General features: G+C 61.9%; 1 protein-coding gene across 3 annotated transcripts in view; it reads right to left on the bottom strand.

The window, feature by feature from the left end:
* Positions 1 to 6,207: 6,207 nt before the first annotated feature.
* KCNIP3 (potassium voltage-gated channel interacting protein 3) overlaps positions 6,208 to 16,350 on the bottom strand; it is a 67,347-nt gene continuing 57,204 nt past the window's right edge. For 2 of the 3 annotated variants that reach the window (XM_058278097.2, XM_058278098.2), the window contains 7 exons: positions 13,705 to 13,829; positions 13,430 to 13,499; positions 13,271 to 13,341; positions 9,239 to 9,346; positions 8,641 to 8,745; positions 7,985 to 8,047; positions 6,208 to 7,486 (listed from right to left, as the gene is read on the bottom strand). In XM_058278097.2, coding sequence (XP_058134080.1) covers positions 7,439 to 7,486; positions 7,985 to 8,047; positions 8,641 to 8,745; positions 9,239 to 9,346; positions 13,271 to 13,341; positions 13,430 to 13,499; positions 13,705 to 13,829 — 590 coding nt within the window. In that variant the 3' untranslated portion in view covers positions 6,208 to 7,438. Of the gene's footprint in view, positions 7,487 to 7,984; positions 8,048 to 8,110; positions 8,746 to 9,238; positions 9,347 to 13,270; positions 13,342 to 13,429; positions 13,500 to 13,704; positions 13,830 to 16,350 lie in introns of those variants that run through there. The other variant, XM_058278096.2, reaches the window with a different exon arrangement.

Raw genomic sequence — 16,350 nt, 5'->3', positions numbered from 1 at the left:
TTTTAGCTGGGGGCTTGCTTTGCTTCCTCCAAAGTGAACCCCTTGAAACTTTCTTTAGCAAACTCAAGTCTGTTTGTCTGAAAGTATTTTTGTTTTGTCTGGGATTAAAAGTCTAGACTGGCGGTTTCTTCTCTCGCTCCGGGCAGGTAGAGGCCCTGCCCTCAGCGTCACTGTTGGTGCTCTCTTCTCGCTGGCTGCTTTTGCCATCTTCCGTGCTCTGCAGTTTCCCCACAGAGTGTCCAGGGCGTCCTTTTATTTATCCTGCTCACAACTTATTTGAGTTTCTTGAATCTGTGAATTGGTGTCAATAAATGCTGGGCGGGGAAACGGACTTTGGCCCAGCGGTTAGGGCGTCCATCTACCACATGGGAGGTCCGCGGTTCAAACCCCGGGCCTCCTTGACCCGTGTGGAGCTGGCCATGCGCAGGTGCTGATGCGCGCCAAGGAGTGCCGTGCCACGCAAGGGTGTCCCCCGCGTGGGGGAGCCCCACGCGCAAGGAGTGCGCCCGTGAGGGAAAGCCGCCCAGCGTGAAAAGAATGTGCAGCCTGCCCAGGAATGGCGCCGCCCACACTTCCTGTGCCGCTGACGACAACAGAAGCGGACAAAGAAAAGCAAACAAAGAAACAAGACGCAACAAATAGACACCAAGAACAGACAACCAGGGGAGGGGGGGGAAATTAAATAAAATAAATAAATCTTTAAAAAAAAAAAAAAAAGAAAGAAAAAAATAAATGCTGGGCATTTTCAGTCACTATCTCTTCAAATGCTACGTCTGCCTGGGGTCCACCCCCTTCCTTTTTCATTTAGATTTATTCTACACTTTTTCATTCTGTTCTCTATGTTGACTCTCATCACATTTTCCATCTCTTTGTCTCTCTGAGCTTCATTCTGAATAACTGTTTCAGCTCTGTCTTCCAGGACACTGATTTTTTTTCCCAATTGTGTCTGATGTACTGCGTCTTTCATCTCACATTTTTCTTCTCAGATACTTTTCTTTGTTCCTGAAGCATCCTGTGAAAGTGTCTTTATTAAGAGGTAAACTCCTCTCAGTTTTGTTTATCTGGAAATGACTTAATTTTGTCCTCATTTTAAAAAGATAGTTTTGCTGAGTCCCCAGTTTCAAATTGAAAATTATTTTCCCTCAGGGCATTAGCGTAAGTTCTTCTTCGACACGCTCTCATCGCTGCAGTTGAGGAGCCTGCTGTCAGCCCGGCCGCCCTTCCTCTGGGGGCCGTGCTGCGTCCCCTGGCTGCTTGGAAGAGCGCCTTCTTGCCTTAGAGTCCTGCGGCTTCACTCTGATATGCCAGCTGTGGATTTCTTTGGCAGATATTGTACCACTTGAACCTGAAGATTCAACTGTTTCCTCATTTCTGGAAACTTCTCAGGAATTCTCTTTGAACATTCCCTCACCCTCACACTCTTCCTCGTTCCTTCAGGCTCTGTGGATAAGATGGAAGTGAAGCTTTTTCATTCTGTCTTACATGTCTGTAGCAGTTTGGTATTATTGATGAATTTCAAAAAGAAATATTGGATTTTATTTGTAAACTGGTCTTTTCCTCTGGCTGTATTAGAGCGTTTTTGGATTCAGAGGTTTTGCTTTTACTTGATTAAATAATAATTAAGGTTTTGATTGGGTCACATCAGTAGGATGTTGAGTTCCTGCCCCTTTGATGGGTGGGGACTCACAGAGAAACTGCACCGCAGAGAAGGGAGGTTGGAGTTTTTGAGCTGGAGCCTGGGAAGTAAGCACACAGAGGAGGAGAGTAGCTGAGCCCAGAAAGAACCAGCCCTGGAGAGAGACAGAGCCTGTTGCCTGATAGTCTACAGCTGGCCTTGTGGAGAAAACAGAGGAGCTGAGCCCAGAGAGAAACAAGCCCTGGGAAGAGAGGAACCCAGGAAGCCTGAATCCTGGCAGACGTCGGCAGCCATCTTGCTCCAACACGTGGAAATAGACTTTGGTGAGGGAAGTAACTTACGCTTTATGGCCTGGTATCTGTAAGCAACTACCCCAAATAAATACCCTTTATAGAAACCAACAGATTTCTGGTGTTTTGTATCAGCACCCCTTTGGCTGACTAATACAATGTCTTAAGCTCATGATCCTATTTTCAACCCCCTTGTCGCTCTATGGTGCATTCTGGGTAATTTCTTCAGATGAATTCACTAATTCTCTCTTTGACTATGTTTAATTTTAATCATTATGTTTTCTCCCCTAGAAGTCTCTGTAGTTATTTTTTTTTAAGATTTATTTTTTATTTATTTCTCTCCCCTTCACCCCCCCCCCCCCCCGCCCCCATTGTCTGCTCTCTCTGTCCATTTCCTGTGTGTTCTTCTGTGACTGCTTCTATCCTTATCAGCGGCACCGGGAATCTGTGTTTCTTTTTCTTGCATCATTTTGTGTAAGCTCTCTGTGTGTGTGGCAACATTCTTGGGCAGGCTGCTTTCTTTTGTGCTGGGTGGCTCTCCTTACGGGGTGCACTCCTTGCGCGTGGGGCTCCCCTACGTGGGGGGCACCCCTGCGTGGCAGGGCACTCCTTGCGCACATCAGTGCTGCGCATGGGCCAGCTGCACACGGGTCAGGAGGCCCAGGGCTTGAACCGCAGACCTCTCGTGTGGTAGGTGGATGCCCTATCCATTGGGCCAAGTCTGCTTCCCTATGTAGTTATTTTTGACTTCCTAATTGTTTTTTTTTTTTTTTTTTAAGATTTATTTATTTCTCTCCCATTCCCCCTGTTGTCTGCTCTCTGTGTCCATTTGCTGTGTGTTCTTCTGAGTCCACTTGCATTATCAGGTGACACTTTTTTTTGGTTGTGTCATCTTGCTGTGTCAGCTCTCCGTGTGTGCGGCACCTCTCCTGGATGGGCTGTGCTTTTTTCACGCGGGGCAGCTTTCCTTGCAGGGCGCACTCCTTGTGCATGGGGCACCCCTACATGGGGATACCCCTGCATGGCACGGCACTCCTTGCGCACATCAGCACTGCACATGGGCCAGCTCACCACATGGGTCAGGAGGCCCTGGGTTTGAACCCTGGACCCTCCATATGGTAGATGGGTGCTCTATCAGTTGAGCCACATCCACTTCCCCCTAATTGCTTTTATCTTGTTTCTTGCTTATTTGTTCAACTCCATCTTATTTTTTTGTAATTATTTTTACTTAGACAATGCATCCATCTTATATCTTTCCACATTTTCTATAGACTTTGAAAATATTCTGTATGAGAAAACTCTATAGTCTGCACTTTTGTTGGTTGTTTCTGCTGCCTTTCAGCCTGGGGTGGGTCTGTATCTGGTGATTTTTTATTGTGACCTCATATTGGGTTGAACTTCACCAGCGGTAAATCCGAGTTGCCTGGGTTGAGGATGCTTTCCTTTAGGGAAGCTTGTGCTAGCCTTTGCCAGGTTCTGGGACGACTTTAACAGAAGTATTTCTTGCCTTGGGACCTCCCTGATGGCACATGTAGTATAAAGTTTTCCACGCTCACAAGTTCTCAGGAGAGGCCGCTTCCCCCACCAGAGCCGGTCGGGACGCAGCCCTGCAGAGCTCTCCTCTCCTGGCAGGGGGACTTCTGGTCTGCCCTCGAGCCTGTGCCTTCCCGGCCCCGTGCTGGGCTGCGAAGCTCAGCGGCACACTGCGCACGGCTCTAGGGGGCTTTTCCGTCCCGCTGCTGACGCCGCAGCCCCCCAAGGTGCCAGGCCCAGCTCCCAGGCCCTGCCCGCCCCGTCCCACCTCCTTGCAGACAGCAGCAGGTTTGTGCGATTGTTGTAGCTTGCCCGGCAGTAGAAGGCCTTTCCAGAACACGCAGGCCCTGCTCAGTAGTGCCTGTCAAGTATGCAGTGTGTCACCGGCCTCGCTTTCATCAGAACCGGTTTTGGTGGCAAAACACTGCGCGTGAACTAGCTGGAGCCAAAGGGGGGTTCACTGGGGGGTTAGCCCTCGGAAGCAAAGAGAACCGTGGAGCAGAGTCTCCGCAAAGACCCTGGGAACTGAGTCGGGGGCTGGAGCAGTGGGGCCCTGGGACCCGGGTTCCAGCCCCATTCCTTGTCCCTGCCAGCTCCAGAGCCAGGTCCCAGGGAAGGACTCTCGCGCAGGGCAGCCTGGCTCAGATCCTCGCCCAAGGCCGTGGCCGAGGAAGCAAGGGCACCAGTGGGTGCTCGTGGCCGCTCATCCACCGGGCTGCGGGGGGTGGGGGGGGGGGAGAACGCTGTTTGGGAGGGTCATGGAGGATGGGGCCTGGGAGCGCTGGGCCTTGGCCGACTCTATGTCCACAGATTCAGGCACGGCTTGCTCAATCCACGCTTGTGAGCAAGAATTCAGGGCGGGCGGTTCTGTCCTGAGGTTGAAGGGGTGCTGGCTGGCAGAGGGCGCGGGGGACAGACTGACAGCCCTGCCATGGGGTGTGGTCAGCCTTGCCTCCACCTCGCTGCTCCTGGCTGACTGGAACCGAACGTGCATGCGTGTGCTGCGGACGGGGCAAGACTCCTTGCTTCGGCGTGGCCCGGGCCGCGTGGCCTGGGTGGCGTGGCCCGAGACCTGGCAGGCCGTCCTGGTCGAGGAGGCAGCGGGGAAGGAGGGCCGGGGCCCCTGGCCGCCCCCCACCGCTTCTTCCCGAGAGCCTCGACCCGCAGCGGCCACAGCGGCCCCGGGTACTTGCGCCTGGTGGGCAGTGGGCACGGGCGTGGGCCGGGGGCAGGCAGGGCCGCAGGGGGCCTCGCTGCGGGCAGGCACCGTCACGGGGCCGCCGTACGGCCCGCGTCCGCACTCCCAAGAGCCCGAGGTCGTTCCACCCGCCAGGCCGTGCCCGGCGCAAGAGCTGGAGCTTCGCCGTGTCTGGTGCCCGCAGCGCCCGGGTCCCTCGGCGCCAGGCGGGTGCAGCCTGAGGCCGGCGGCCGGAGGCCGTGACCTGGTGTGGGGTGGGCGAGGACCACCGAGGCCCGGCCCTGCTGCAGGCTGGCTGCGCGTCCTCCAACAAACGACCTCGTTCCTCGGGCCTCAGTTTCCTCCTTGGGGAGATGGGCCAATCGTGGGGATTGAAGAAGTGCGGCCAGCAGTGCCGGGAGCGGCTCCACGCACACCTGCTGCTCTCGCCACCGGCACCCACGAGCCGGCGCCCGCGGCTTGTCCAGCTGCCGGGTGGGCCCTGGGCCACTGGGCGGGTCTCGTGCCCGGCCCCCGCCCCTCCTCACTTCTGTCCCCTCCGCCTGTGCGCACACGCTCCCTGGACATCCGTCTCTGTCCCTGACGCTCGTGGAGCTTGGGGACTGCGTGTTCCTGCCGCCCCTGGATGGGTCCCAGCTTCCCCGCAGCGGCAAGGAAGTCCCCGGCCCTGCCCCCTCCTCACCTCCCGGGCTCGGCTCGGAGCAGCACCTGCCCCACCCCCAGCCTAGAAGCATCTCCCCACCCCATCCCGGCTCCCGCCGGCCTCCTGCACAGAGCCGGTGATGACACGGCGCTGGCACGTCTCCAGGGACCCCCTGAGGGCGGGCGGGACCTGCCCACGGCCACGGGACATCCTGTGTCCCCAGCCCTGGGGAGGGCACGGCCCGGCTGCCCCTCTGTGCCCCAGAAGGGAAGGGGCTCAGTGGCCAAGGGGGGGCAGACCCCTGGGGGGGTGCCAGGAGCACCTGCAGGGTCTGAGTCCTCGGCCCCTCCTCAGCGGCAGCCCCTCCTGCCCCACTGTGGTCAGTCCACGGAGCACATTCAGGGCAACCCCCGGCCCTAAGGTCAAGCCCCTGCCCGGCTGGAGGGGGGCGCCTGGCATCAGCGGTGCTGGAGGGGGTACCCCCACCCCAAGACCCCCACGGGCTGGGCTCCCGGTCACTGTGGGGGGACGTCACGTGGCCTGGGTCCCCACGCCCCTCTCCTGGAGCCCTTGCCTCCCAGCCCCCCGCCAGCTCCTCCTTCCTCCCCCTTCCCCGGGTTACACCTTCAAAAGTAAACACCAGGACAGGCAAATCCCGCTCTTGTCCCGTGGCCATGCCAGCCCAGGGGACGCCAGGATGGACTTCCTGGAACTGTGAGAGAAAACCACCTGGGAACAAGACCGCGTGGCCCCGCTGCCCCCGCTGCCCGGTGCTGCTGGGCGCTCCGGGGCCGGGGTTCCGGGGGCTTCCACCCGAGGGACAGCGCGCTGGAGGGCACACCCCCGGGCGGAGGCCACGGCGCATGGTACAGCCTCGGGGGCTGCACAGAGACCCAGAGCCGCGACCAAGCCCTCGACGGCCCCCCTCGTCAAGGGTATTTTATTAAAACATACAGGGCGGCACGCCGGTGGGCGCGGGAGCGGGAACCGGCCCCCAGGCGTGCCCGGGGGTCGCTGCCGCCATGCAGACGCGCGGCCAGTCCACATGGCGCGCCCCCGCGGGACGCTCGGCGATCAGGAGGTCGAGGGGGCGCGCGGTGGGGCCCCGCTCTTGCGGCCGGGACGCCCGGGAAGGCGGGGGCAGGGGAGGTCCCTAAGCTCGGGGAAGCTGGTGCCTCCTGCAGGGGAGGGGGCCGCTGCGAGGGAGACGGGCGCTGCGGCTCGAGGGGAGGTGCCTGCCCAGGGTGCGGGGGTGCCCGCGGCCCAGCCTCCGTCGTGCTGCCCACCTCCCCTGGGCAGCCACCTCACGCCTCTGGGGCCGGGACCCCGGGCTGGCCCGAGCGGTGAGTGGCCCTGGGCGCACCCTGGCCGGCGTCCCCCTTGGGTGGGCCCGGGCGGTGCGGGTGGCGCCCTCCCTGCCTCCTGCTGCCCGGCCGCCGGCCCCCTCGGCCCCGCGGTCGGCTCCGGCCTCCCTGGCTGACCCCAGGCACCCGGAGTCCCCGGCGATTGTGCTTTGGAAGGTGGGCGCGCCAGGCCCCGCTGGGCCACCCCCGCCCGGGTCCCCGGGTGTCAGGGTGCGGGGTCAGCCAGGGGCCTGCCTCCGCACAGCCGGCCCGGCCCCCTGGCCACGGCGAGCTGCTGGGGGCTTGTGCTTCTGGGGGACGGGGGGCGAGTGTGCGGAGGCCCCCCACTGCTTCGGGGAGGTTCGGCCAAGCTGCCCAGCCGGGGGAGGGCGAGGGGGCGGGGAGCAGGGAGGGCGAGGGGCCCGGCGCCCGCGGGAAGTGGAGGGCAGGGGCCGGGCAGTGGTCCTGCCCCCCACCCCCTTCCTGGCCGGCGCCCCTGGGGGTCCGGGCTCCAGGGCCGTCCCGGGGGTGTGGGGGAGGAAAGGGGCTTCGAGGGAGCATGGCCCCCGTGTGGTGGGAGAGCTGGGGGGTGGTCAGGAGGCTGGGGCTCCCCAGGGGTCTGCCCCAGAGACGGGCCCCCGCCGCCCACCGCGGCCCTCCCCGCCGTGTCCCCGGCCGCCCCGAGCAGCTGCTGCCTCTGTGGAGACGATGGACGAGAAGCTTCTGGTGGCGGCGGCTCCCGCGGGGCGGGGGTCCAGGGTGGGGGTGGCGAGGCTGGGCCCCCGCGCCCGGGTTCTAGATGACATTCTCGAAGAGCTGCATGGAGCTCATGATGTTCTCGTCCTGGGGGAGGAGGACAGCGGTCCGGAGGCCGGGGGGCGCGGCGGGGGGCACCCCGATCCAGCCCCGTCCCAGGAGATTCTTTCGGGAACCCGGGACCCCGCTGTGTCGGGCTCGCTGGGGCCGGCCGAGGGAGGGGCAGAGGCAGCGGCGCCGGCCCAGCTGGACGCCCCCCCCGCGCCCTCTCGTGTCCATGCTCACGGCCGCGGGCTCCGTCCACACCCCGACGGGCCGCATGGCGGGGCCGAGGCCAGGCCCAGCGCCCCTGGCCTGGACGTGGGCGCCGCGGGGGCTCCCCTGGCCCTGCCCGTGACAGCCACCCCCCCCCCCCCGCCGGCCCAGGCCGGCCTCGACACGGGCCGCGGCTGCAGGACGGCAGGGGCCGGCCAGGGCAGGAGCGGCGTGGGGGGCTCGGGCCAAGGGTGGCCTGGCGGGCGGGAGCGAGGGTGCCAGGTGGGCGCGGGCCCCGACCACCCCCCCGGCTGGGCCGGCGCCCCGCACCTTCTGGCACGTCTCCAGGAACTCGTCGATGGTGACCACGCCGTCCTGGTTCCGGTCCATCTTCTGCAAGGCGGGCCGCTGAGGGGTCGCCCCGGCCCCGCCAGGCCCTGCCCGACATCCCCGTGCCCCGGGCCCGCCAGGCGCCCGTCCCACCTCCCCACGCCCCCCTGACCACCCACCTGGGCTCACCCTCCTCGCCCCCTCACCCACCCGACCCTCCCTGCACGGCCCCCAGGGTGGATGGAGCCACAGAAGCCCAGAGAGGCCCCGGGCAGAGCCGGACCCCTCCTCAGAGGACGTCCTTGTAGGAGCGGGGAGTGGGGAGCAGGGGAGCCGGGGGTGCCAGGGGTGCTGGGGTGTTGGGGGAGCAGGGGAGTCGGGGGAGCCTGGGGAGCGAGGAGGAGCCGGGGGAGAGGGGGAATTGGGGAGCTGGGGAAGCGGGGAAGCTGGGGGAGCAGGAGGAGCGGGGGGCGCAGGGGGAGCCGGGGGCTGCTCCCCAGCTGTGGCTCTGTGGAGGGGGTGGGCTGGGGACTTCAGCCCTGGGGGCTTGAAGAGCAGCCGGGCTGGAGACGGAGGTCGGGCTTGGGGGGGGCAGGAGCAGGGGGGGCCCCAAGGCCACACCGAGGGCAGCAGCCCCGCCCCCCAGCCTGCCTCACCAGGAAGAACCTCTCCACGTGCTCCAGGGGCGCGTCCGGCCGCAGCACGGGGCAGGTACGGCGGCCCATCATGTCGTAGATGGACTTGACGATGGCCAGCATCTCCTGCAGGGCCGCAGGGACAGCATGAGTCCCCGGGAGCCAGAGGCCACGACGAGCCCACGAGGATGCCAGAGGCCACCACGAGCCCATGGGGACAGCAGGAGACACCACGAGCCCCCGGATATGCCCAGGGGCCACCACGAGTGTGCATGGATGCCACGAGCCCATGGGGATGCCCAGGGGCCACCATGAGCCCCCAGGATTCCCAGGGGCCACCACGAGCCCATGGGGACAGCAGGAGCCACCATACACCTGCGGGGACGCCTCCAGGAGGACCCCGAGGGGAAGGGGCACTTCCAGGGCAGCGGCGAGCGGGGGCTGTGCTGGATGCGAGGGAGCGGCCTGCCCCACCCCACACCTTTCCCCAGGGCTGGGAGGGCCTCTCGGGGACAGGAGGACCCGAGGCTGGGGGTGGGCGGTTGGGGGAGCCAGGAGAGACGGGCGGCGGGGCCGAGGGGAGGAGGCAGGCGGGTGCCGGCCGCAGCGGGGGGCGCACCTCTTTGGTGACGAGGCCGTCCTTGTTGATGTCATAGAGGTTGAAGGCCCACCTGAGCTTCTCGTGGACGGTGCCCCGCAGCAGGGTGGACAGGCCCACCACGAAGTCCTGGGCGAGGGGCAGAGGGAGGGGGCCTCCGTGAGCGTGCGCCCCGTTTGCTGGGGGCTTCCACCTGGACAGGTGAGGCGCCTCCATAGCGGGGCAGGCAGGTGGCACCTGGACAGGTGGGCCTGGAGTGGGTGGGGGCGGGTGGGAACGGCAGGTGGTGGCAGGGACTGACCTTCTCAGGTAAGAACGACACACAAACGTTTACGTTTACACGCTGTATATCCATTTACGTGTAAGCTCTTAACTAAAAGCAGGTATTTTTCTACAGATACAGAGAAACAGGTGCCTTGAGCCCAGGCGGTGCCCTGCGCTGGCGGCCGAGCGGGCAGCTCCGCTGAAGAGCTGCTCTGCTTTAGGTGCCAGGCGTGTGCCCTCGAAGGGGCTCGGGCCGGCCCTGCTTGAGAAGCTAAACCCGCCGCATCAGCCCTGGGCGGACACACCTGTGCGGGGCAGTCCCCTGCAGGGTGTGACCGGGCGGTTCAGGGCTAACGTGAAAGGACACTGCTGGGAAGCAGGGCCTGTGGGCGGCCATCCGTTCAGGCGAGGCTGGTCGGGGAGGGGGGCCCTGCAGGGGCAGGAAGAGGGGCGTCGGGGGCCACGTCGGCAAGCCACGGGGCGCCAAGGCGCCCGCAGTGCCAGAGGCAGGAGGGGCCCCCGAGGGGCGCGGCCACCCGGGAACGCGCCTCCCACGCTCTCAGCGCCCCGCTGCGGCACTCGGCACTCGGTCTGCAGCCCCAGGAGATGCCGCCCCGGGGCTGAAAAGGCACTGACGCTCACAAGAAGCACTTTCCACACGTCACGGCTCATGGGCAAGGTGGGCGAGGGGACCTGGCGCTGCCCTGGACGGCGTGCCACGCCCACGGGGGCGTCTCCAGCTCAGCCTGGGGGGTCTGCCTCTTGGGTCATTTTGTTTTTCCGCGAGGGGAGGGCCGATACGATATCTACCATATACATAAACGTGAATTACTATGTGCATTTGTCTTCTGAGAATGTATGGAAAGCGCTGGGATAACCGCGCAGAGCGGACGGGACTTGCTACTTTTTATGAATCCGTCTCCCAGCTCTGCGTCTGTTTGCTTGTTGTTTCTGTTTTTTTCTCTAGCCACATCTGCTCCCTGCTCGTTTTTGTTTTTCCTTGTTATCTGCTCTTTTTTTTTTTTTTGCTTGTTGTGTGCTCCTTGTTTGTCTTCTTTAGGCGGCACCAGGAACTGAACCTGGGACCTTCCGTGTGGGAGGGAGGCGCCCAGTCGCTTGAGCCACCTCCACTCCCCAGTTTGTTGTGTTTCCTTGTTGTGTCTCTGCTGCATCAGCTCACCGTCTTGCTTGTCTTCTTTAGGCGGCACCAGGATCTGAACTGGGACCTCCCATGTGGGAGGGAGGTGCTCAACCGCTTGACCACATCTACTCCCTGCTTGTCTTTTTTTGCTTGTTGTTTTTGCTCATTGTCTGCTCATTGTTTGTCTTCTTCAGGAGGCATCAGGAAACAAACCCGCCATGTGGGAGGCAGGCACTCAACTGCTTGAGCCACATCCACCTCCCTGCTCATTTTGGGTTTTTTTGCTTTTTGTTTGCTTGTTGTTTTGCTTGTTGTTTTTGCTTGTTGTCTGCTTATTGTTTATTTGTCTTCTTTAGGAGGCACCAGGAAACAAACCCAGGCCCTTCCGTGTTGGAGGTGGGTGCTCAACTGCTTGAGCCACATCCGCTTCCCTCCTCTGCTTTTTTTTTTTTTAAAGATTTATTTATTTATTTAATTTCCCCCCCTCCCCTGGTGGTCTGTTCTTGGTGTCTATTTGCTGCGTCTTGTTTCTTTGTCCGCTTTTGTCGTCATCAGCGGCACGGGAAGTGTGGGTGGTGCCATTCCTGGGCAGGCTGCAGTTTCTTTTCACGCTGGGTGGCTTTCCTCACGGGCGCACTCCTTGCGCGTGGGGCTCCCCCACGCGGGGGACACCCTCGTGTGGCAGGCACTCCTTGCGCGCATCAGCACTGCGCATGGCCAGCTCCACACGGGTCAAGGAGGCCTGGGGTTTGAACCGCGGACCTCCCATATGGTAGACGGACGCCCTAACCACTGGGCCAAAGTCCGTTTCTCCCTCCTCTGCTTTTGAAAAGGCACAAGAAAGCCCCCGAAGCCTGGAGGTAAGGAAGGGCTGAGGGGGCAGGATTTCACCCACCTCCCCTCGAGGCCAGACCCTGCCAGAGCACTGGGCCCCAACCTGAGGGGGCGGTGCCTGTGGGAAGGCCCTGGGGGACGTGCCCCCCTTCACCACGAAGCTCGTGGAGCGGATCACGGAGAGGTAAGCCCACGTGGGACGCTGGAGCGGCTGGCGCAGCTGCGTGCAGAGGCCAGCGGGCGTGGGTGGAGCCCCTGGGAGGGCGGGGCCACCAGGGAGGACCGCATGGCCCCCAGAGCCCCTCCACCCTCTGCCTTAGGGGACCCCCACCCGCCGGCTGCGCGAGGCACACGAGCAGGGAAAGCCCTCCCGCCCCGCCGGGCCCCGTCCCGGCTCTTTAATGCCTGGTCCCAGGAGGCCCAGGAGGCCGGGTGAGGACCAGGAGGACCAGGAGGACCAGGAGGATCAGGAGGATCAGGAGAACCAGGAGGATCAGGGGGATCAGGAGGATCAGGGGGATCGGGGGGACCAGGAGGACCAGGAGGATCGGGGGGATTGGGAGGATCAGGGGGATCGGGAGGATCAGGAGGACCAGGGGGACCAGGGGGATCAGGGGGATTGGGGGGACCAGGAGGACCAGGAGGATCGGGGGATAGGGGGGATCAGGGGGATCAGGAGGATCGGGGGGATCGAGAAGATCGGGGGGATAGAGGGGGATCAGGGGGATCGGGGGGACCAGGAGGACCAGAAGGATCGGGGGATCGGGGGGATCGGGAGGATCAGGGGGATCGGGGGGATCAGGGGGATCAGGAGGATCGGGGGATCAGGGGGATCAGGAGGATCGGGAGGATCAGGGGGATGGGGGGGATCAGGGGGATCGGGGGGACCAGGAGGACCAGAAGGATTGGGGGGATCAGGAGGATCAGGAGGATCAGGGGGATCGGGGGGATCAGGGGGATCAGGAGGATCGGGGGGATCGGGGGGATCGGGAGGATCAGGAGGACCAGGGGGACCAGGGGGATCAGGGGGATCAGGGGGATCAGGAGGATCAGGAGGACCAGGAGGATTGGGGGGATCAGGGGGATCAGGGGGATCGGAGGACCCAGAGGACCGGGTTTTCCCGCCTGCAGGGATTCGCTTAAGATGCCCATCTCAAAGTGGCAGCTCCGCCCGGCAGCACGTGCAGGGCCCCGTGCCTGTGGCCCTCGGCCGCTCAGGCCGCCCTGGGCCCTGGAAGCTGAACGCTGGCTGTCGCCCAGGCCCGCTCCCGCCGGCGTCCTCTCAGAGGAGGTGTCGTCTTCGGCCTGCAGCTGTTTTTAGGCCTGAGGAGGCGGCGCCCAGAGCCCAGGAAAGCCACGCCCTGGCAGGGGCCTCGGGCAGGGGCTGCGCCTGCTCCCCGTGGGGTGGCGCTGGGACTGGGGCACCTGACGCACACTGCCCTGTCCTAGCACCGCGTGGCGGGCGGCTTCCTGGGCTGGCCGCGACTCAGCGCTGAAGGGCAGGCCACGCAGGTCAGCGCAGGCCAGCACTGGTCAACACTGCTCAGCACTGGGCAGCACAGGTCAGCACTGCCCAGCACTAGGCAGCACTGGTCAGTGCAGGTCAGCACTGGGCAGCACTGGGCAGCGCGGGTCAGCACTGGGCAGCACTGGGCAGCGCACCACGTCCCTTTCCTCTGATGCCGCAGCCGGGCCCGGGCAGCGTCCACTCGCCCCGGGGAAGGCACCGCAGCAACCCCAGGACCCGGGCTGGCCCTCGACGGCCCTGTGAGGGGGGCTGCGGGTGGGGGCTGCAGGCGGGGTGGGGGACCCACCTCGAAGCAGATGGCCCCGTTCCTGTCGGCGTCGAAGGCGCTGAAGAGGAAGTGGGCGTAGGTGGTGGCGTCTGCGGACAAGGGCCAGGGTTGGGGGCGGCCTGAGCCGCACCCCCGCCCGCCCCCGGCGCGCCCCTCCGCGGGGGGCCCGGGACTCACCTCCCTGCGGGAAGAACTGCGAGTAGATGGTCTTGAAGGTGTCCTCGTCCACCAGGCCCGTGGGGCACTCCTGCGGCGGGAAGCCCTCAGCGCCCCGCCCGGGGGCCGGGGTCCCTCCCTCCGCCTGCCCGGGAGTGGGGGGGGGGGGGGCGGCGCGGGGCAGGAGGGGAGGGCGCTGCGGGGGGGGGCCGCCTCCCCGCGGCTCTCCCCGCAGCCCCGGGGGTCGCGCCCGCACTGGGGGTCCCGGTGTGCCCGGGCGGGGCGGGGGCACTCACGTTCTTGAAGCCGCGGTAGAGCGACTGCAGCTCCTTCTTGCTGAACTTGGTCTGTGCCTGCAGCTGCGCCAGCCCCTCCGGCTGGTGCCGCACCGTGCACAGCTCCAGCTCACTGTCACTGCTGTCTGGGGGACACAGGCGGGGGTGGGACGCGCGGCCCAGGGTGCACCTGGCCGCGCGTGCACACACGGAGGGGCTGGGGTGGGAACGGCGGCCCCTGCCCCTCGCCTGCCGCTGGCCGCCCTGGGAGCCCCCCCCGGGAGGGGGCGCTTAATCATGGCAGAGGGGAGGAGGAAGCCAGCAAGGCAGGCACGAGGGACTCTCAACTTTCGAGACCCAATTCCCAGGCCCCTTCCTCCATGCAGCCCTCCCTGACTTCCCCCAGGAATGGGAAAGACATCCAGCTGCTTCTAGTGGGGAATGCCATTAGGGCGTGGGTAGGGGGGGTCAGGCCTCAAAAACCAGCAGGACGGGGCCCAGGCCTCGGCTTTAAAACAACGCCCCAGTGATCTGTGGGTGGTGGGGTGGGATTTCAGACCCTCCTGTTAAAGTGAGGATTTAATTGGACATTTTCCTAACCTCTTTTGGCTTGGCCCGCGTCACTTTACAACACGAAATAAAGCTACAGACCAGACGGCACAGTTCCCGAGACCACGGGACTTCACCTTGCCACGGAAACAGGGGCCACGAGCTCGCCGCACTTCCACCAGCCTGGCCCCCCGGCCCCATGCAGAACCGAGGAGCGAGCTGCCTGCTCGCTGCCAGAGGGCGGCCTCTCCATCCGACCCACCGCCGCGCCCGCAGCGCTGCTCGCCCCGAGCCTGCCAAGCGACGTGGCACCTGCTCCGTGCCTGGGCCTCCCCACGAGCCGCAGGAGGGTCGCGGCTGACCTGCCACTCTCCCTGACCCCCAGGGGGCCCCAGAAGGCGCCAGCGGCCAGCCTGTCCCTTGGCCCACGCGCTCTCCCGTCTCCTGCTCTTCAAATTCCCACTGCCTCCTCTCCACCCCTCTCGGGATGCTCCCAACTTCTCTGAGAAAAAAGAGGCCACAGAGAAGACTGCCCTGAGCTGTTCCCACCCCCACCTGCCCACCTGCACCTGGCCGGCTCTGCTGTCCCTCCGGGAGCTGGTGATCCAGCCCCGCAGTCCTCCCCGCGCATCCTCACGTTTCTCTCTCCTGGACCATCCCGGTCAGCATACAGACTTACTGCTAAGCCTGGCAACGCTGTCAGTGGAGCCTGGGCCAGCCGTGCAGCCCCCGATTCCACACTGGGTAAAAAAGAGCCCAAACGGAGCCTTACCGAGCTTCACACAGGCGCCTGCACATGGCGGCAGCGTTTGTGGTGGGGGGCCTGGGGGCACCCAGGCAGGAGAGGTGGGCCAAGTATGGGGCAGGGCGCCAAGGAGAGGCCTGCAGAGGGCTGGGTGTCACAGCAGCACAGCACGGAGAAGGGGCTTAGTCCAGCCCCGGCTCTATACTATTGACAAAAACCAGACGCTTAATGCAGAGAAACACACAGGTTCCAGGTAGAAGGGTGGGAAAAGCTCAGGAAAGCTACGTAGCTGTATTGGTGACAGAAAAAGTAGACTTTGAGACAAAGAGAAGTTTCATGACAATACAAGGATTCACTCATCAAGAAGACTTAGCTACCTGAAATACATATGCACATAATAACAGAACCTTAAAATACCGGAAGCATGGGAGCAGATGTGGCTCAAGTGGTTGAGCGCCCGCCTCCCACATGGGAGGTCCCAGTTTGGTTCCTAGAAAAAAACAACTAACCACAAGCAAAACAAACAAAACAAAACAACAAAAAACACAACAACACCAAAATACCTGAAGCAAAAACTCCAGAACTAGAGAGAGAAATGGATAAATGCTCATAGTTGAAGATTTTCATGATAAAATGGTATAAGAAGTAAAGATATGAAAGATTTGAAAAACATCATCAACTACTCTGACCTAATTGATACTCATAGAACACTATACTCAACAACTGTAGAATCCATACTCCTTTCAAGAGTACATGCCAGTTACCAAGACACATCAGATACTGAGATATAAAACAAGACTCTGATCATGACAGTATTAAATTTAAAAATCAAAATATCTAGAAAATTAAAAATATTTGGAAATTAAACAACACATAGGCCAGTGAAGAAAAATCACAAGGGGAATTTTTTAATACTTTGAATTGAATGATAATGAAAGCACAGCTTTTAAAAATTTGCTGGATGCAGGTAAAGATAGGCTTAGAGGAAAATTTATAGCTTTAAATTCTTTTATAAGAAAAGAAGACAGATATAAAACCAATGACACAAGCTTCTATCTCCAGAATCTAGAAAAAGAAGAGGAAATTATACCCAAGGTAAATAGAAGAAAAGAAAGTAATAAAAATAAGAGTAGATATTTTTCATTTTTTAACATCCCAATTTATTTTTTACTTTATTTTAGTTTTTCTAAATTACTGTGTATTCTATTTCTAATCTTTAAACCTGTCAATACTATTTCATTTTCTTAATAATTGAATTTGGCAATATATTAGTCTTCATTTTTGAATTAGTTTTGGATTACAGAGGGGTTCAGCTATGGCAGGGGAGGAGCACAGGTGTGGGGTGTCATTGATGGGGATGTGTGGGTGGGAAG

Source organism: Dasypus novemcinctus, chromosome 17 (assembly GCF_030445035.2).
Source record: "Dasypus novemcinctus isolate mDasNov1 chromosome 17, mDasNov1.1.hap2, whole genome shotgun sequence".
Lineage (NCBI taxonomy): Eukaryota > Metazoa > Chordata > Mammalia > Cingulata > Dasypodidae > Dasypus > Dasypus novemcinctus.
This window is presented reverse-complemented; position numbering and strand designations above follow the sequence as displayed.